The sequence below is a fragment of the Orbicella franksi genome, chromosome 13, assembly GCF_964199315.1.
Source record: "Orbicella franksi chromosome 13, jaOrbFran1.1, whole genome shotgun sequence".
NCBI lineage: Eukaryota > Metazoa > Cnidaria > Anthozoa > Scleractinia > Merulinidae > Orbicella > Orbicella franksi.
This window is the reverse complement of record NC_138157.1, coordinates 10,734,383-10,748,212: the sequence shown is the minus strand read 5'-3', so window position 1 is coordinate 10,748,212 and position 13,830 is coordinate 10,734,383. Positions and strand designations below refer to the sequence as shown.

General features: G+C 39.5%; 1 protein-coding gene across 2 annotated transcripts; it reads left to right on the top strand.

Annotated features, from left to right (window-relative positions):
* Window positions 1–1,521: 1,521 nt before the first annotated feature.
* On the top strand, window positions 1,522–12,012 carry LOC145466617 (uncharacterized). 2 transcript variants are annotated; one of them, XM_081450324.1, is made up of 7 exons: window positions 1,522–1,911; window positions 2,026–2,238; window positions 2,467–2,597; window positions 2,988–3,352; window positions 3,838–4,173; window positions 5,696–5,843; window positions 6,295–12,012. In XM_081450324.1, exons 1-7 carry the CDS (start codon window positions 1,849–1,851, stop codon window positions 6,365–6,367), a joined length of 1,329 nt encoding a protein of 442 aa, XP_081306450.1. In that variant the 5' UTR covers window positions 1,522–1,848; the 3' UTR covers window positions 6,368–12,012. The 2 variants fall into 2 exon arrangements, with proteins under 2 accessions (XP_081306450.1, XP_081306451.1); XM_081450325.1 differs by having other exon boundaries at window positions 1,523–1,911; window positions 2,113–2,238.
* The last annotated feature ends 1,818 nt before the right edge of the window (window positions 12,013–13,830 follow it).

Sequence of the window (13,830 nt, the reverse complement as noted above, 5' to 3'; positions counted from 1 at the left end):
ACGGACCTATTTAACATAAAAAGTAGACATCTTATAGACATTTTCACACCTACGAGATAAACACACAAAAGCCTTTTGAAATGAGTCAGCAGCGAGTTCACTGCCTTTCAGGAATATTCTACTTATTCTTAGACACGGAATTATGGCGTTTTGAAGCGTTTTAGATCGCACAAGAGACGCTGTTTTTAAATGACATAGCGTCCACGTGCTCAATCGTGTCACAAAACCTCATTATCGTGTAGCGTATTGTTTGGAGAAATATAAACAACACGAATACAAGAGGCATGAACACGACGGGTATAGACTTAATTGTTTAAATCCAAGTGCTTAGGACGCTGTCATAACTCAAGTTTATTATTTGTCTTGGAGTGAAGGCCGGCTGATTTCCGCTCTCCCAGTGGATTTCAGATGGCGCGTTTCTCGGTTCGTTCGCTGATCAGAATAATTTGGTTTCCTTAAATAATCATTGCAACGACAAATTGGATGTAGTACAAGCTTCTCGAACAATTGCTGGTTAATTGTATGACCTGGACTTGTTAATTGTCATATAATCGATTGAATTACATCTAAATACATGTATATGCATGTATTCTCCGACCGACATCAATCAAGTTTCGAAACCGCACGAAGAAAATTCAATGAATTCGTCATGTCGACCCTTGGCGCTGTGTTGCCATACAGCTGTGGGGGTTTCCCGTGCACTCGGTTATCAGCCAACGTCTTCTTTGCTACCAGAAAAGTGGAAGCGATAAAATAATAGCTCGGCACAGCTGTGTTGGGAGATATTTATAGCTCAAGGCATGGCACGAATCCTTCTGCGAATATTGTTTTCCTCTGCGCAAATTGCATGATAAAAAATCCGCCCCATTTCTGTTGAACAAAAGAAACACAGAAATTACACGTCTGTTAAACATTGTGCGATGAGAGCTATGATGTTAATTTCGAGAGAAGTACGAAATTTAACATCTCGAGGAAAGTTTAGATAAACCGATACAAGCGATCGACCAACACGAAAAGCAAACGCGACCAGGGAAGGCTACACAATCGATGCACATGTTCAAACTCTTTGGCCTCGATTTGCGCTGTTCCAAAAGTAAACCAACAAAATAAACACAGTAGAGAAGCAATAAGCACATAGGTTGGCAAAGGCTACCGAAACAGCGCTCTCCTTTGAGATGTCATGTCGCGGTATTGACTAGCTTACAATCGCATTCATTATGCCGATAATAGCCAGAACAATCTAACTTCCTACGCCAGTGCAATCATTAGCTAGAAAGAGAGATCAGCAATCACTGTTTTGAGACACAACAGAATCGAGAGCACCCAGTAGGGCGGAGCTACGTGCCACAAAAACACCCACATGGGCGGGTTTTCCCTGTCACCCGTGTCGATTTCCATGTTGGCAAGAGACAATAATAAATGTTAGCCTAGTTAACAAGCCAAGTTCTGCCAATCATTTTCACGCGTTTTCAATACAAAGCTTGTTCGCTTTTTAATTCGATTGGTTCGACCAGCAAACGTTGTGTCACAAAGTGTCAAAATTGACGGAGCCCTTGTGGAAACTACAAGATGAAACGATTGAAGATATTGTTTTGTGCACACAGGACCTGATCGGTGCTCAAGATTGCCTCATGTGTATGTACAGTACAACAATACTAGCTGGCTAAGAAACTCGATCGACAGCGCTACACTTTAGTAGCCTTTTATTCACTCGGCCTGTCTCGGGCTAAGAAATAACACGGCAAACCTATTTTCCCTCTCCTTGTTAATTTATTTACGTCTCGAGTGCTTCGATTTCAATCTGTTTGCCGATCGATCTAGTCACTTGATGTTCCGTCTCAAACACTGATGGCAAATTCTACCGCTACAAAGATTTCCTGTCCTCAATTTGGCTGCACCTACTCCCCACAGGTAAGCTTTTCGTGTTGTCAGTAACTTGTTCGACCGCATTCGATGCGATGAACAATGTAAAACTTCATCTCCATGAAAACCAGACATGATTGTATACCGTCTCGCTGATTTCAGTTGATGATTCCTGGAGCTCATACTCCGTGTTGTGATTCAGTAAGATCGCCTTTACACGACGGCTTGTCTTCTCTGTGTCCTTGCCAGTTAGATCGAGTGCTTCAACACAGAGTTTCAACCATGCCCGTGAACTTGCTTCCAAGACCGACTTTCAACGAAGCTGGCTTTACAATAGGCTCCGCTACAGACCTGTCGGCTTTCTATTCGCCTCTGGTAAGCCAGACTTAACTGACTCTGATATTTTTTTTACAACCTCGTGTACAATAGTCTTTATATGTCTATCCTTCTTTTCTCCTTCACACATTCGCTCACTCGCTACTTGTTTCGCCAATGTAACTACAACTTAAAGTTTTTCCCCCCCTCCATTAAGTTAATTGAACCTAATAATCGCCTGCTCTGCTCTCGTCTTAACTCATGCTTGGGCGGACTCTCTTCGAACAGGCTCGAGCGTGTGACATCAAAGAATGGCGAGATTCATGGTATCTAGCTCAAGCCAGCGCCGCTCGACATCCGTTAGATGTGCACGGCTTCGATCCCCATACCCACACATCTTGTCCGGGCCTCGGCGAAAGGTAAATAAATTAACCGTCTTTGCCGTTAGTTACTAGACCACTTAAGTAAGCCATTAGAGTGCTTCATGCTTCTGCTGCTTCTTAATCCCATTCAGTGCATTTGGTCACATTTGAATGGCTTCGCGAAAATTCGCCCTCAGCCAGCGAAGTAGTTCAGCACGGCTAAAGCCGTTTGCAATTTTGTGGGTTGTTACTTGCGGAAGGGCTTTAATATGGAAAGTTCCTTTTACCAATCATTTCAATACTGATAGGGTTGAGAATAATCAAGTTTGTAAAGCAAACAACAATGATCGAGCGCACCCGACAAACTCACACTCATGACAACACTTCCAAAGGTTAAATTCCACTTCACGACCGACTAAAGTCCAGAATTGATTTTTATTTTTGTAGGTTTTCACCGATCGATTTGGCTGCAGCAGGAGCGAGACGGAAAAACGCGACGAGAGAGACAACAAGCACACTCAAAGCTTGGCTTTATGAACACAGAAAAAATCCTTACCCCACGAAGGGGGAAAAGATAATGCTGGCGATTATGACGAAGATGACATTGACGCAAGTTTCAACGTGGTTCGCGAACGCTAGGCGAAGACTTAAGAAGGAAAATAAGATGACTTGGTCGCCGAGGAATCGGTGTGGCGAGAAAAAAGATGGTGCTGAGGACGACGACCCTGTCAGCGATTCAGACGGCGAGCATAGCTGTAGTGAAGAAGACAAGATTTGTGATGACAAGGGCGAAAATATAACTAGTATTAAAGGTATTGCTTAGTAAACATAGTGTTTTAGTGATTTCTCGATTTCTAAATACATCAGTTGAAAACTGACAGGGATTATGTAAAGTTCCTTCATTGAAGTCATCTATTTTTAAGCGCGGGCTGGTATTGTCTGGTGTTCGACAGACATGCATCGCAACGAGAGAAAATAACTCGGCACAGAGTTAAACGTTCAGGAAAATGACGAATCGGAAATGTAATAAACATTTTAAGTACTAAGGGATACAGTCGTGCTGTGGTTAAATGTTTTTATCAAAACTGTTGTTTTTCTTGGGTGTTATCTTGTACAGTTTAGCGTTACTTATTGTCCTGAAACAACGAAAACAAGTTAAGATTATTTCCACGTTCGAGTAATGATTTGCACCCTGAAAATCAGGTGCCCAGTGAAACGAAGTGTGTGTTCGAATGGAATGATTCCAACGTACGAATGGGCCGGAAAAACTCCTACGTATCTTTTATTTGTTTAACAGAAACGAGAGACAAAGAGGAAAGGAAAGAAAACATCCAATTGAACGCGACCGACAACTCGGAACAGCCCAAGACTGTCCACAATTCAACCGGCGAGAATTTACAAAATAGAACGACAAATCCTGTGATTCGATTCCAAGCGCTGCGTGCTGTTCAGTGCGTAACTACTGGTGACTCAAACGTGGAAGATTCTCCCGTGAAGAGCTTAAGAAAATGGGTGGATGGGTGCTTTCACAACACCCCTGTAAATGTCGTAAATACCAGCCCTGCTTCATGCGAGACCCCGCCATCGACACCCCCACAGAAGGCCTCTACTGAAGCCTCCGTCATTATATCAGGTAAGGATGGACCCAGGAAAAAAGGTGCTGAGAGGTTCTCATGTCATTATTCAGGTAGCTCCGAGAGTATTCATTTTAGCGTTCAAGGACAGTGCTGCAATAACAGGCTAAGCCGGGGCTCTTTTGACTTTTTTAAAATGACTACTCAGTTTCTCACAGCCGTCTGAAGTGCCCAAGAATTGCGAAATAGTAAGCTAATTTTTCTCATCAATGGTGGATGCTCTAGGATACGCAAGTTAGTAGACTTGCAAACTCTAATAATATCGTTTGCTTCGATCTAAAGGTGTACAGTAATTTTTTTGCGTGGTATTGGGAAGTCAGGGATTTCGTTACAGATATCAATCATTAGAGTGAACTTTGGTATCTTGAAAATGCTACCCTGGTTGCCCTCGGTGGTGTGGCAAATTTCCACCTTTGTATTAAATTTAGAATGTAAGGTCACTGCGTTCTCATAACTTTAACGAAGCACGAGTTGTTAGTAAGCTGACAAGTTACAACAGAGTTCTTTTCTATCATCTTGGTTCATTAAAAGTACTCGTAAGATTCAGCTCAAACGCCGATTAAGACTATGTTAAATGTAACGTAAAAATATCGCCCTTAAAACTGCCAGATTGTTTTTCTATTGGCTTGAAACGTTAGAGAAGAAATTATGGTCTGAAAATGGGGTCTACTTTGAAGGAACAATATTCCAATTTTTGTTTTTTTGAGAGCAGAAGATACTTCAGAAGAGAAGGGAAAACCTCTCATGTCATTCATTTAGGACGATCTTTAGTCTTTACCAATTTTTTGATCAATTTAACTTTCCCCTTTACTGGACGATGTTCTTATTACGCGTCTTATGACACCACCCTACCCTTCAGTTCTCGGTTTAAATCGCCAATCGAAATACGCGTTTTTCAAATTTCTGTTATTCACCAAATTGGCGTGAATTGACACGGTCTTTCGTCTGAAGCTGAAGTACTTGGAGCGAGCTTGAAAATGCTGGTAGCAGCGTTTTGTCAACTCAATTATACATGAGTCGCTAATTGAATAACATACTAACATGGTTTAAATTCCCCGCAAACAAGTTGCGTTAAAATTTTAAGTTGCCCGCTCCTAATTCCGCTCTACGGGTTGAAACATCTTTTTCACCCATCTCCTGCGGTTTTTTTCTTTTTTTTTTTTTTTGACGAACGCGGCAGATATGTCCATGAAGCCCTACTCTTTTTAATAAAACTTGTTTCGAGTGTTAATTTTTCCAGACGTGGTGAGAGTAATTAGTCTACGGCGCACACCTTTTAATAACGAGAAATACGAAAAGAAACCCCCGATCGCCGGGGGACAATTTTATATTTCACCACAAATTCAAAGTGTTACTTAACATGTTTAATCTATGAAGTCGTATGATTTCTTTTTTAAACCTTGATGAAAACATGTTTCCCCTTGTATTGCTTGTCTCTTGGAACAAAAGCTGTTGCTTTAGAGTTTTTAAATCGCTCTCCTGCTTCCTTTTTAACTTTGTCTTTCTCACTTTTTTGTGCAGTTCAAAATTCAACGCCTTCTCTAGTTAAAACAGAGAAGAAAGAAACAGAATGCTCACCCCAAAGGACACCCTCCTCGCCGACAGACGAAGTATCGAGGGAAAGGCCTAGAGTTGAAACGCCAGGAGCTTTCAATCCCGTCAACACAAGGTAAACAATAAAACTACAGGGCAGTCGTTATTCTCCGATTTATTTCGTATAGGATACAGTTCAAACATTAGCGAAGCTGTCTGCATTAATAAGGAGAGATAAATACAGTGACAACGATGCCTTGAAAGACGACTGTGTTTCATTTGCCATCGTTCATTGCCATTAACGAGACTTTAGTCGACTGGTTGTGAAGAAATTGTATTCTCGCTAACGAGTACTTGTTAAGTAAAAGATATTCTGTCATTTAAAAACTTGTGTCGAAAATGTCATGTTTGAATACGAAAATGGTTTGAGAACAAGCTGTTCCAAGTATTATAGCTATAAACGGCAGAAAACACGACAAAAGTGTTTTGTTTTGGTCGTTTGACCAAATTTTCCCATTGGCGTCACTGTACTTTGCACAGATGATACCCAGAAAGTGATGTTTTTATTTTCTGTTTCTTGTCAACAGCATAAATGTCGAGACAACAAACTATCGAGAAATTGACGCGGCCCTAGCCTTGACGACTCTTTCAGCTCGGTAGAGGGAGAAAGAAATCTTTCCTATATAGAAGTACTTAAAAAAATCCTCAGCATGTGTACATAAAAAAGAGTGGACGATGTTTTTTCTAACTGACCAAGTGAGGATTGCGCGCTTTCAAGAAACAATTCTGTGTTTAACACAAGATCTTGTGTCGTTTTTCGTTTGGTGTGGTTGATGCGTGTGACTATGAACGCAACGCGATTTGGGCTGGTATCAAATACCTCCCTTTCAATACTTCTTGTGATTTTATATGATGTTTCGAGTCGTTGGTATGTTTGCGACAACATTGGTTTGCTAAAAGCACTAGCCAATGCAAAAATAGGACTCGAAATTTCGATTTGTTTGACTTGAGCTTAACACAAAGTGTTACGAGAGCCACTTTCTATTTGCAGATTTTTTAAAACAACGGGTTGTAAATTAGTTGTGTTCCGAAAAAAAAAAAAACAGATTCTATAGGAAGCTAAACTCACAGTCCCTGCCATACGAAGTGTAATATAGATGATTTAATTTGAAATTCTGTAGATAAAAGAGAATATTTGTAGGTGAAAAGAAAATGTAATTTTGAAATAAAACCTGCCTTAATAAAACAAGACTGTCTGAGTGTACTTTGTATGTGATTATGATGTGTCGCATATGGGATTATACGTCGACAATTTCATTAAAACTATAACGGAAAGTGGATTAGAATGAAAATGTCGACGTTAGCAAACTTAATATGTCGCTGTTCCCACGAGGAAAAATGGTATTTGTAGAATGTAGTTATCAGCGATCTGGAAAATTCTATTGTGGCCGAGATATTAAACTCTTAAGGAGCGTTCGTTCATCAGACAGCTATGTCGAGCTTAAACAATATTCCACTTTCCGCTGCCCTCTTGTATATATTAAAAGTTGTCTTGATGTCTGTAGAGAGGAGTGATTCTCTATGCAAGATCTCGAGCGAAGATATTGTTAAATTTCCTGGCGAACCTTGCGAGCAAAAGTTAACTCCAAAACATTCGTGACTCAATGGCTGAAACTTATTGCAAAAAAAAGATCTCCTTATCAGCTAGACAGCTGTTTACAAATTATCTTTTAATAAATACAAAAAGATTTCGTGTCAAGATACATCATTTACAGACATGTTGAAAATAATTTATCCAGCGTCACAAACCGCCCGTGGACATATCATAAAGGCCGCATTTCTGTTTTCTTTTGGTCGAATTCACCACACAGGCCACTGTGCACATATGCTCTGCTCTTCGTTGGAAACTTGTCGACAAAATAAACTTTACCGTTATATTCGGACCGGTCAAACTTTTTCCCAAAGATTGTCCGAAAGGGCGTCGCTCGTTTGCTCTTGGTTAACACATTGAAATGAAATTTACACCTCCAAAGAAAACTTAAAGAAGTTTAAAACTGATGCCCTACCGAGCAAAAACAATTTCAAAACTGATTCGCGGACGTCGAAAGGTTTTCTAAATTTTGATGTATAAAGACTCATTTGCATCAACTCTAGCCAGGCTTCGCGGTAGTCTTTTGCATAACAGTTTATGCCTGCGTTTTCAAATTAAACTGAAATATATTCATGACATTTTTTGCGCCAAAACAATAGAAGTTTTGACTAGTTATAAAACTGGGAACAGAGTATGAAAAGTATACCCCGCGGCTACCAAACAACATATGTTTCAAGTTGAAAACAGTCCTAACAGAGTTCGAAAGACATTGTAAAGAATGGTTCCATTCCCTCGGGGAACCTGCTCTTCGACTGTTTGGCCATTCCATAGAAGTAGTCGGTAGAATTCTCAGCGTAAGAATTAAACCCCATCAACTATAAAACCTTTTAATCGATCTTGAGAACATGACTAGGAAAAAGTTGGAGTTTTAAGCGAGTTTCTTCTTTCAGAAAACTACGGAGCACTGACAAGTTACCTTCTATTGTTGTGAGCGGAAGCAATAGACACAACGTTTGAATCTTCTCTAGAAGAGCTTAATTACTTCTTGTTTGATAAACTAGTAGGAATTTTCGCATTCACAGCTCAAACAAACTAATGGCGTCCGCATAGAATTCTTGTCCTAGCCGTGGGCACCCCCAGGCGTTTATGGTTTTATCTATCGCTTTTCACCCTTGGGCTCCATTTTTTCCACATTTCCTCGTGTTATTGCCGTCTAGAGCACTTCATGTTGACATACTTAAGTCCACAAAGAAGGAAGTGTTTAATAAAATCCGTTACGAAGTAAGATTTCATCTTGCCTACCGTCTTCCTGTACAGAGCATAAGAGTCAAGTTCAAACGAACAACCGGCTTTGAAAATTCCCTCATAGAGCTGTATATTTAGACTTGAGAACTTTATGTTCTCACTTTGTTGGCGAAAGTCCGTGTAATTAACGAGATAAAAGCTTAAAACTGTTTAAGTCTTGTTTTATTGCATGTTCAGTGTAATAACCCGAACTTACCTGGCCGAATTAGTTTCAGTTTTGTTATAAGCTTCCGCTGCCGACAAAGCCTTGAACAATCTCATTATTGTCTTATTTTTTTGGCGGAATCAAAACATTGTTATCCGTAGGAAAACTGCCAGAGATAACACAATAATTGCATTTGAGAGCTTTTTTTCTTTACCCTATTATAGTTTCTCGATAAAACTAACTAAGGCTGCTAAAGAACTTGGATGGCCTCCGCTTTGCCGACCGGTATGTCTTTTGTTCAGTGATTACAAGCTTCGGAAATCGGATTCAGGTTTTTCTGGTATGGCTTTATCTTCAACCTTCGAACAGAACTGTAAAACAACCCTTGTTAATTAAATCCTAGTTTTTCCCGCACAGCAAGTGCACGTTAAATTTTCCTCAATTTAGGTTTCAATGTCCGCAGGCTGAGTTCCTATATAAAGTACTTCGTCTTTCATCTTTTAATATTTCGGCTCTGAGACAAATGAAATGAAGTGACTTTAATATCTCAAGTTAGACGGAATTAAGCGAATTTTCCAGAGAAGTAATTGGTTTTCGGGAGAAGAAATGGCTTTTACTTTTCACCGATGCTTTCGACAACACATTTTAGTGCGATATTTTAAAGCACAAGAAGACTCTACCGCAAAACGAAACCAAACAGTCAGGCACTTGAATGGGATACTTTAAAATAGCCGTCTTACTTTTAGTAATATTCCGTCCATAAATTTAATCCCCGTCATCGAGAAACTCAATACAGCGAATTTTAACATTTGGTGTTTATAAAACTGATAAGGAACACAAAGATTTTCTGCCACAACTGATCTCCTGAAAAATGCAATTTATTGAAATGAAAACATTTGTCGACTTTGTCGGCTTCAACGGAAACAACCTGAATGGTGTTGTCTTTGAAAACAATGCGAACAAGTTCTAAATTCAGTTTTCAATCAATGTTTTCACCAGTTATTCTACATCCGTTAGTGGTACACCACATCAGTGAAACAGATGAAGTCCGACGAGATTCTTACATCGATCAGTAAACTGAAGGAAGGAAACGTTTTGCAACCCGCCGGAATTTGGCAACGTCGAGGACAGAGAGGTGATCACAACCATGTCATTTCGTGCCTTAAAGAACATTTGCTACGCAGATTTGAGAAAGGACCAATGAAACTGTCATTTATCATTTGTTTTGATAACTTTAGTGCTTTACGGTACCAACATTCAAACTGAAACTTGGGGTCCGTCCACACTATGCCGGAGGAATTTGAAAACGCAACTTTACTGCTACAGTTAGGCCTACTGTCCACACTAATCAGTCACGAAAACGGAGCTTTACGAAACCGCTCTTCAAACCGGAGGAATTAGAAAACATCGGGTTTACGTTTCATGTGGACGGAAAACAAAAAAATTATCCGGCGTAGTGTGGATAAATTTAGAAACGAGGGGTACGCCTAATAAAAAAACATAACTTTTCCATGCGAGTCTTGTTCACACGTGTATGCAACTAATAGAGAAATTAAAGGCCTGTTAATCGTGTGGCGTTCTCACACTCGATCGATAGATGTATTTCAGTAGTGAAATTTTTTCAAAGATACTTCTTTACTGCGTCTTAATTTTTTCACAGCGAGGCTGATTAAAAATATTCTGCAGATCAATCCATTTCTATTCGTACCCATTCGTGTCGGCTAACATTAGGTTGGCTTCCCTGAATATTTGGTAAAAATGGTGCAAATTTTATAGTGCCCGTTTATACCGAGGTGCAATTTACCCCCTGAAGAGCAAATCATTTTTTGCTTGAAGGAAAATGGGGCTTTGTAGCTCGAGTACAAACCTTGAAAGAGAAAATAACTATTCGTTCCAATCGATTGAAATGACATACAGAAAAAAAGCTGAAGGTTTTGGTGTTAAAAAGTTAAGGTGGCAGTTCTTTCGACCATCCAACAAAGCTCTTAACCAGACCAGATTCACACGGCGCTTAACTTACAAGCAGAACTCACTCAAGCGTCTTAAAATGTTGTTTGTTTCACAAGGGATTAAACACAATTGAAGAATCTAAATAGAGCAACCTAAAATTAGAATTAGAAATAGACAGAGCGATGCTATTTTAAGCAGTTTAGCGCCGTTTGGCTGGAGTGCGTAACGGTCTAATTACTTGTACCTCTAACCGATCAAAAGACATTTACAACAATACTTCATTTATAACTTGCCGGATTACAATAAGAGCGGCTCTTTAACGAGTATTCTACTGTCTAGACACACAGTATACCGCTGTCAAAATTATTAGACACTTTAGCAACGCCCCAAAAAGCTATTTCAAAGCCAGAGATTACAAGGATTTACACCGGTAAAGAATGAAAAACAACGCTCAGCATTTTGTTAGCATGAGTCGCGTAGCTAAGATGACATGTACCAAACATGACAAACATCGACACAAGACACAACATGGAGATTTGAGCTATTTCGAGAGTCAGGTCATGTGCAAGGTTTAATTTTTCTAGGCTTCTTCTCATTCTTTGCGCGTATATGGAGTGAAAACAGACAGTTTGAAAACATGGGTTGTTGCGAAATAAGGAATTGTCCCACTATTTTGCTGTAAATACTATTGAGTATATAAATGAAATGCTTTTCAATAAACTGGAACAGCAAATGAAAAATACGTTCTGGAATTATTCCCAGAGGTTTAACCGAATATTTCGTTCAGTTATCATGCAAAAGCAATATGAAGTTCGTCTTAACTTATGACCTTGAGATTCCTCTAATGGTCCAAACACTCTGGAGTACATTACAAAGATTCCTCGAAGGCTGAATTCAGTTTTACCACAAATCTAACTCTTCAGCGACAAAAGCCAATACGACAGCCAAAATGAAGCTATATTTAACAACATCCTCAAAGATTTTTCTTACGTAACTCTTTACCGTTAACTGCAAAAGAAATCAAGAGCTGCCGAAGCGGGTAAGAGTTTTAATCTTCGTAAAATCGATTGGCAAAAGTTGATTTGTAAGCACTAGAGTCAGTCATGTTTTGAGTTATAAAACCTGACCAACACCGGGTTTGTCCCAGAAAGACATCAATGAAGCTTTTACTGCTACACTGATTTTTTTATGAGAATATTGTTTTTGCGGCCCAATTTACTTTCATGCCGCTAGATTATAGCGTATGACAACTCTGTTTTCGAATGTATTTGGTGTCTGGATGGTATTAAAGTAATTTTGGAGCCAGCTTGCGGGCATTAAAGCCCGATGTGACGCACATAACTTCTTACAGAAATGTTATTAGTATCGAACATACAGCTAGTGCTGTTTTTTGTTGTTTTCCGGCTAGTTTTGCCAATTAGAGAAAGAAAGAATCTTATACGATTTAGTTAAAAACATATAATTGTATTGTATTTACAAATTTTCAACACACAATATTATATTCTTGTGAAATGTTCGTGGCTAGTCTGACGCGGCGTTTCGTCTCGGCCAAGAGACTCTTCAGAGACCTTTAGAATTCAAAGGCAAACTCGTTGAGCATCACGCCCAAAGTCCCGTTCGCAAATTCTTGATGTTGACAGTCTGGCCCTCTATCGCAGAAGGATTCCCAAGCGTACGTTCACGAGTTAAATTTATACAAAAGCAAACAATTGTCAAATACTTGTGAAATTTGAATTCTAAAGGTCTCTGAAGAGTCTCTTGGCCGAGACGAAACGCCGCGTCAGACTAGCCACGAACATTTCACAAGTATTTGACAATTGTTTGCTTTTGTATAAATTTAACTCGTGAACGTACGGTTGGGAATCCTTCTGCGATAGAGGGCCAGGCTGTCAACATCAAGAATTTGCGAACGGGACTTTGGGCGTGATGCTCAACGAGTTTGCCTTTGAATTCTAAAGGTCTCTGAAGAGTCTCTTGGCCGAGACGAAACGCCGCGTCAGACTAGCCACGAACATTTCACAAGTATTTGACAATTGTTTGCTTTTGTATAAATTTAACTCGTGAACGTACGGTTGGGAATCCTTCTGCGATAGAGGGCCAGACTGTCAACATCAAGAATTTGCGAACGGGACTTTGGGCGTGATGCTCAACGAGTTTGCTTTTGAATTCTAAAGGTCTCTGAAGAGTCTCTTGGCCGAGACGAAACGCCGCGTCAGACTAGCCACGAACATTTCACAACTATTTGACAATTGTTTGCTTTTGTACAATATTATATTCTTTTCAAAATCTCAGCCTCGGGTTTATTGTTAAAATTTTCTTAATATTTCACAAATTTCAGCCTCGATATTCTTATAAAACATATCAAAGAAAGAGTGTATTCTGACTGACATCTTGTTCACTCATAACTTGTTCTCTTTCGTAGTCAAACGCCAAGTCACTGATTAAGGGCATGGTTTTGAGGAATACATATCCCTCAACGAAAACTCTCGTATGTAAACATTCAAATGAAAGCTGCTGAGGAGAACTTTCATGCAGCACTGCTCAGTTTTGAACCGTCCAAGTCTGTGAACGAAACTGTTCTGTGGTGGCAACTTAAACCCTACTTGTGAGCATTGAAAAGAAAGTTTCCGAGCAGTAGTTTTATGTAGCACTGTTTGTTATGCTGCCCAAAGAAGGTCAGTAATTGATATCATTGTGTCTTTGTATGAAACCAAAGCGTGTGACCTTTCAAACTAAAGCTCATGGGTAGTATTTGCAAGTGTTGTTTGTTATTTTTAAATGGCACTATGTATTAAGGAGACTCTTATGCCTGTAGACGAACATTGAAATAAAAGCTGTTCAGCGATTTACTTCTATGTGGTACAGTTTATTACGTTCTTTATACAAGGTAATTCGTATCTTTAACTCTGTAGATGAAACCCAGTCTGTGAACATTGAAAAGAAAGCTGTTGAGCAATGGTAGCTAATAGTTTCATGTGCATCAGGTACAAGGTGCTTCTTGTTTGTATATCTGTTGATAAAACCTTTAAATCTGTGGCCATTCACCTTTAATGTTGCTGTCTATTTTACCGTACCAAGTCATCTTTCAAAGAACTTAGCGTATTTGCTTTTTCAAAAGCAAAAATTGTTTAC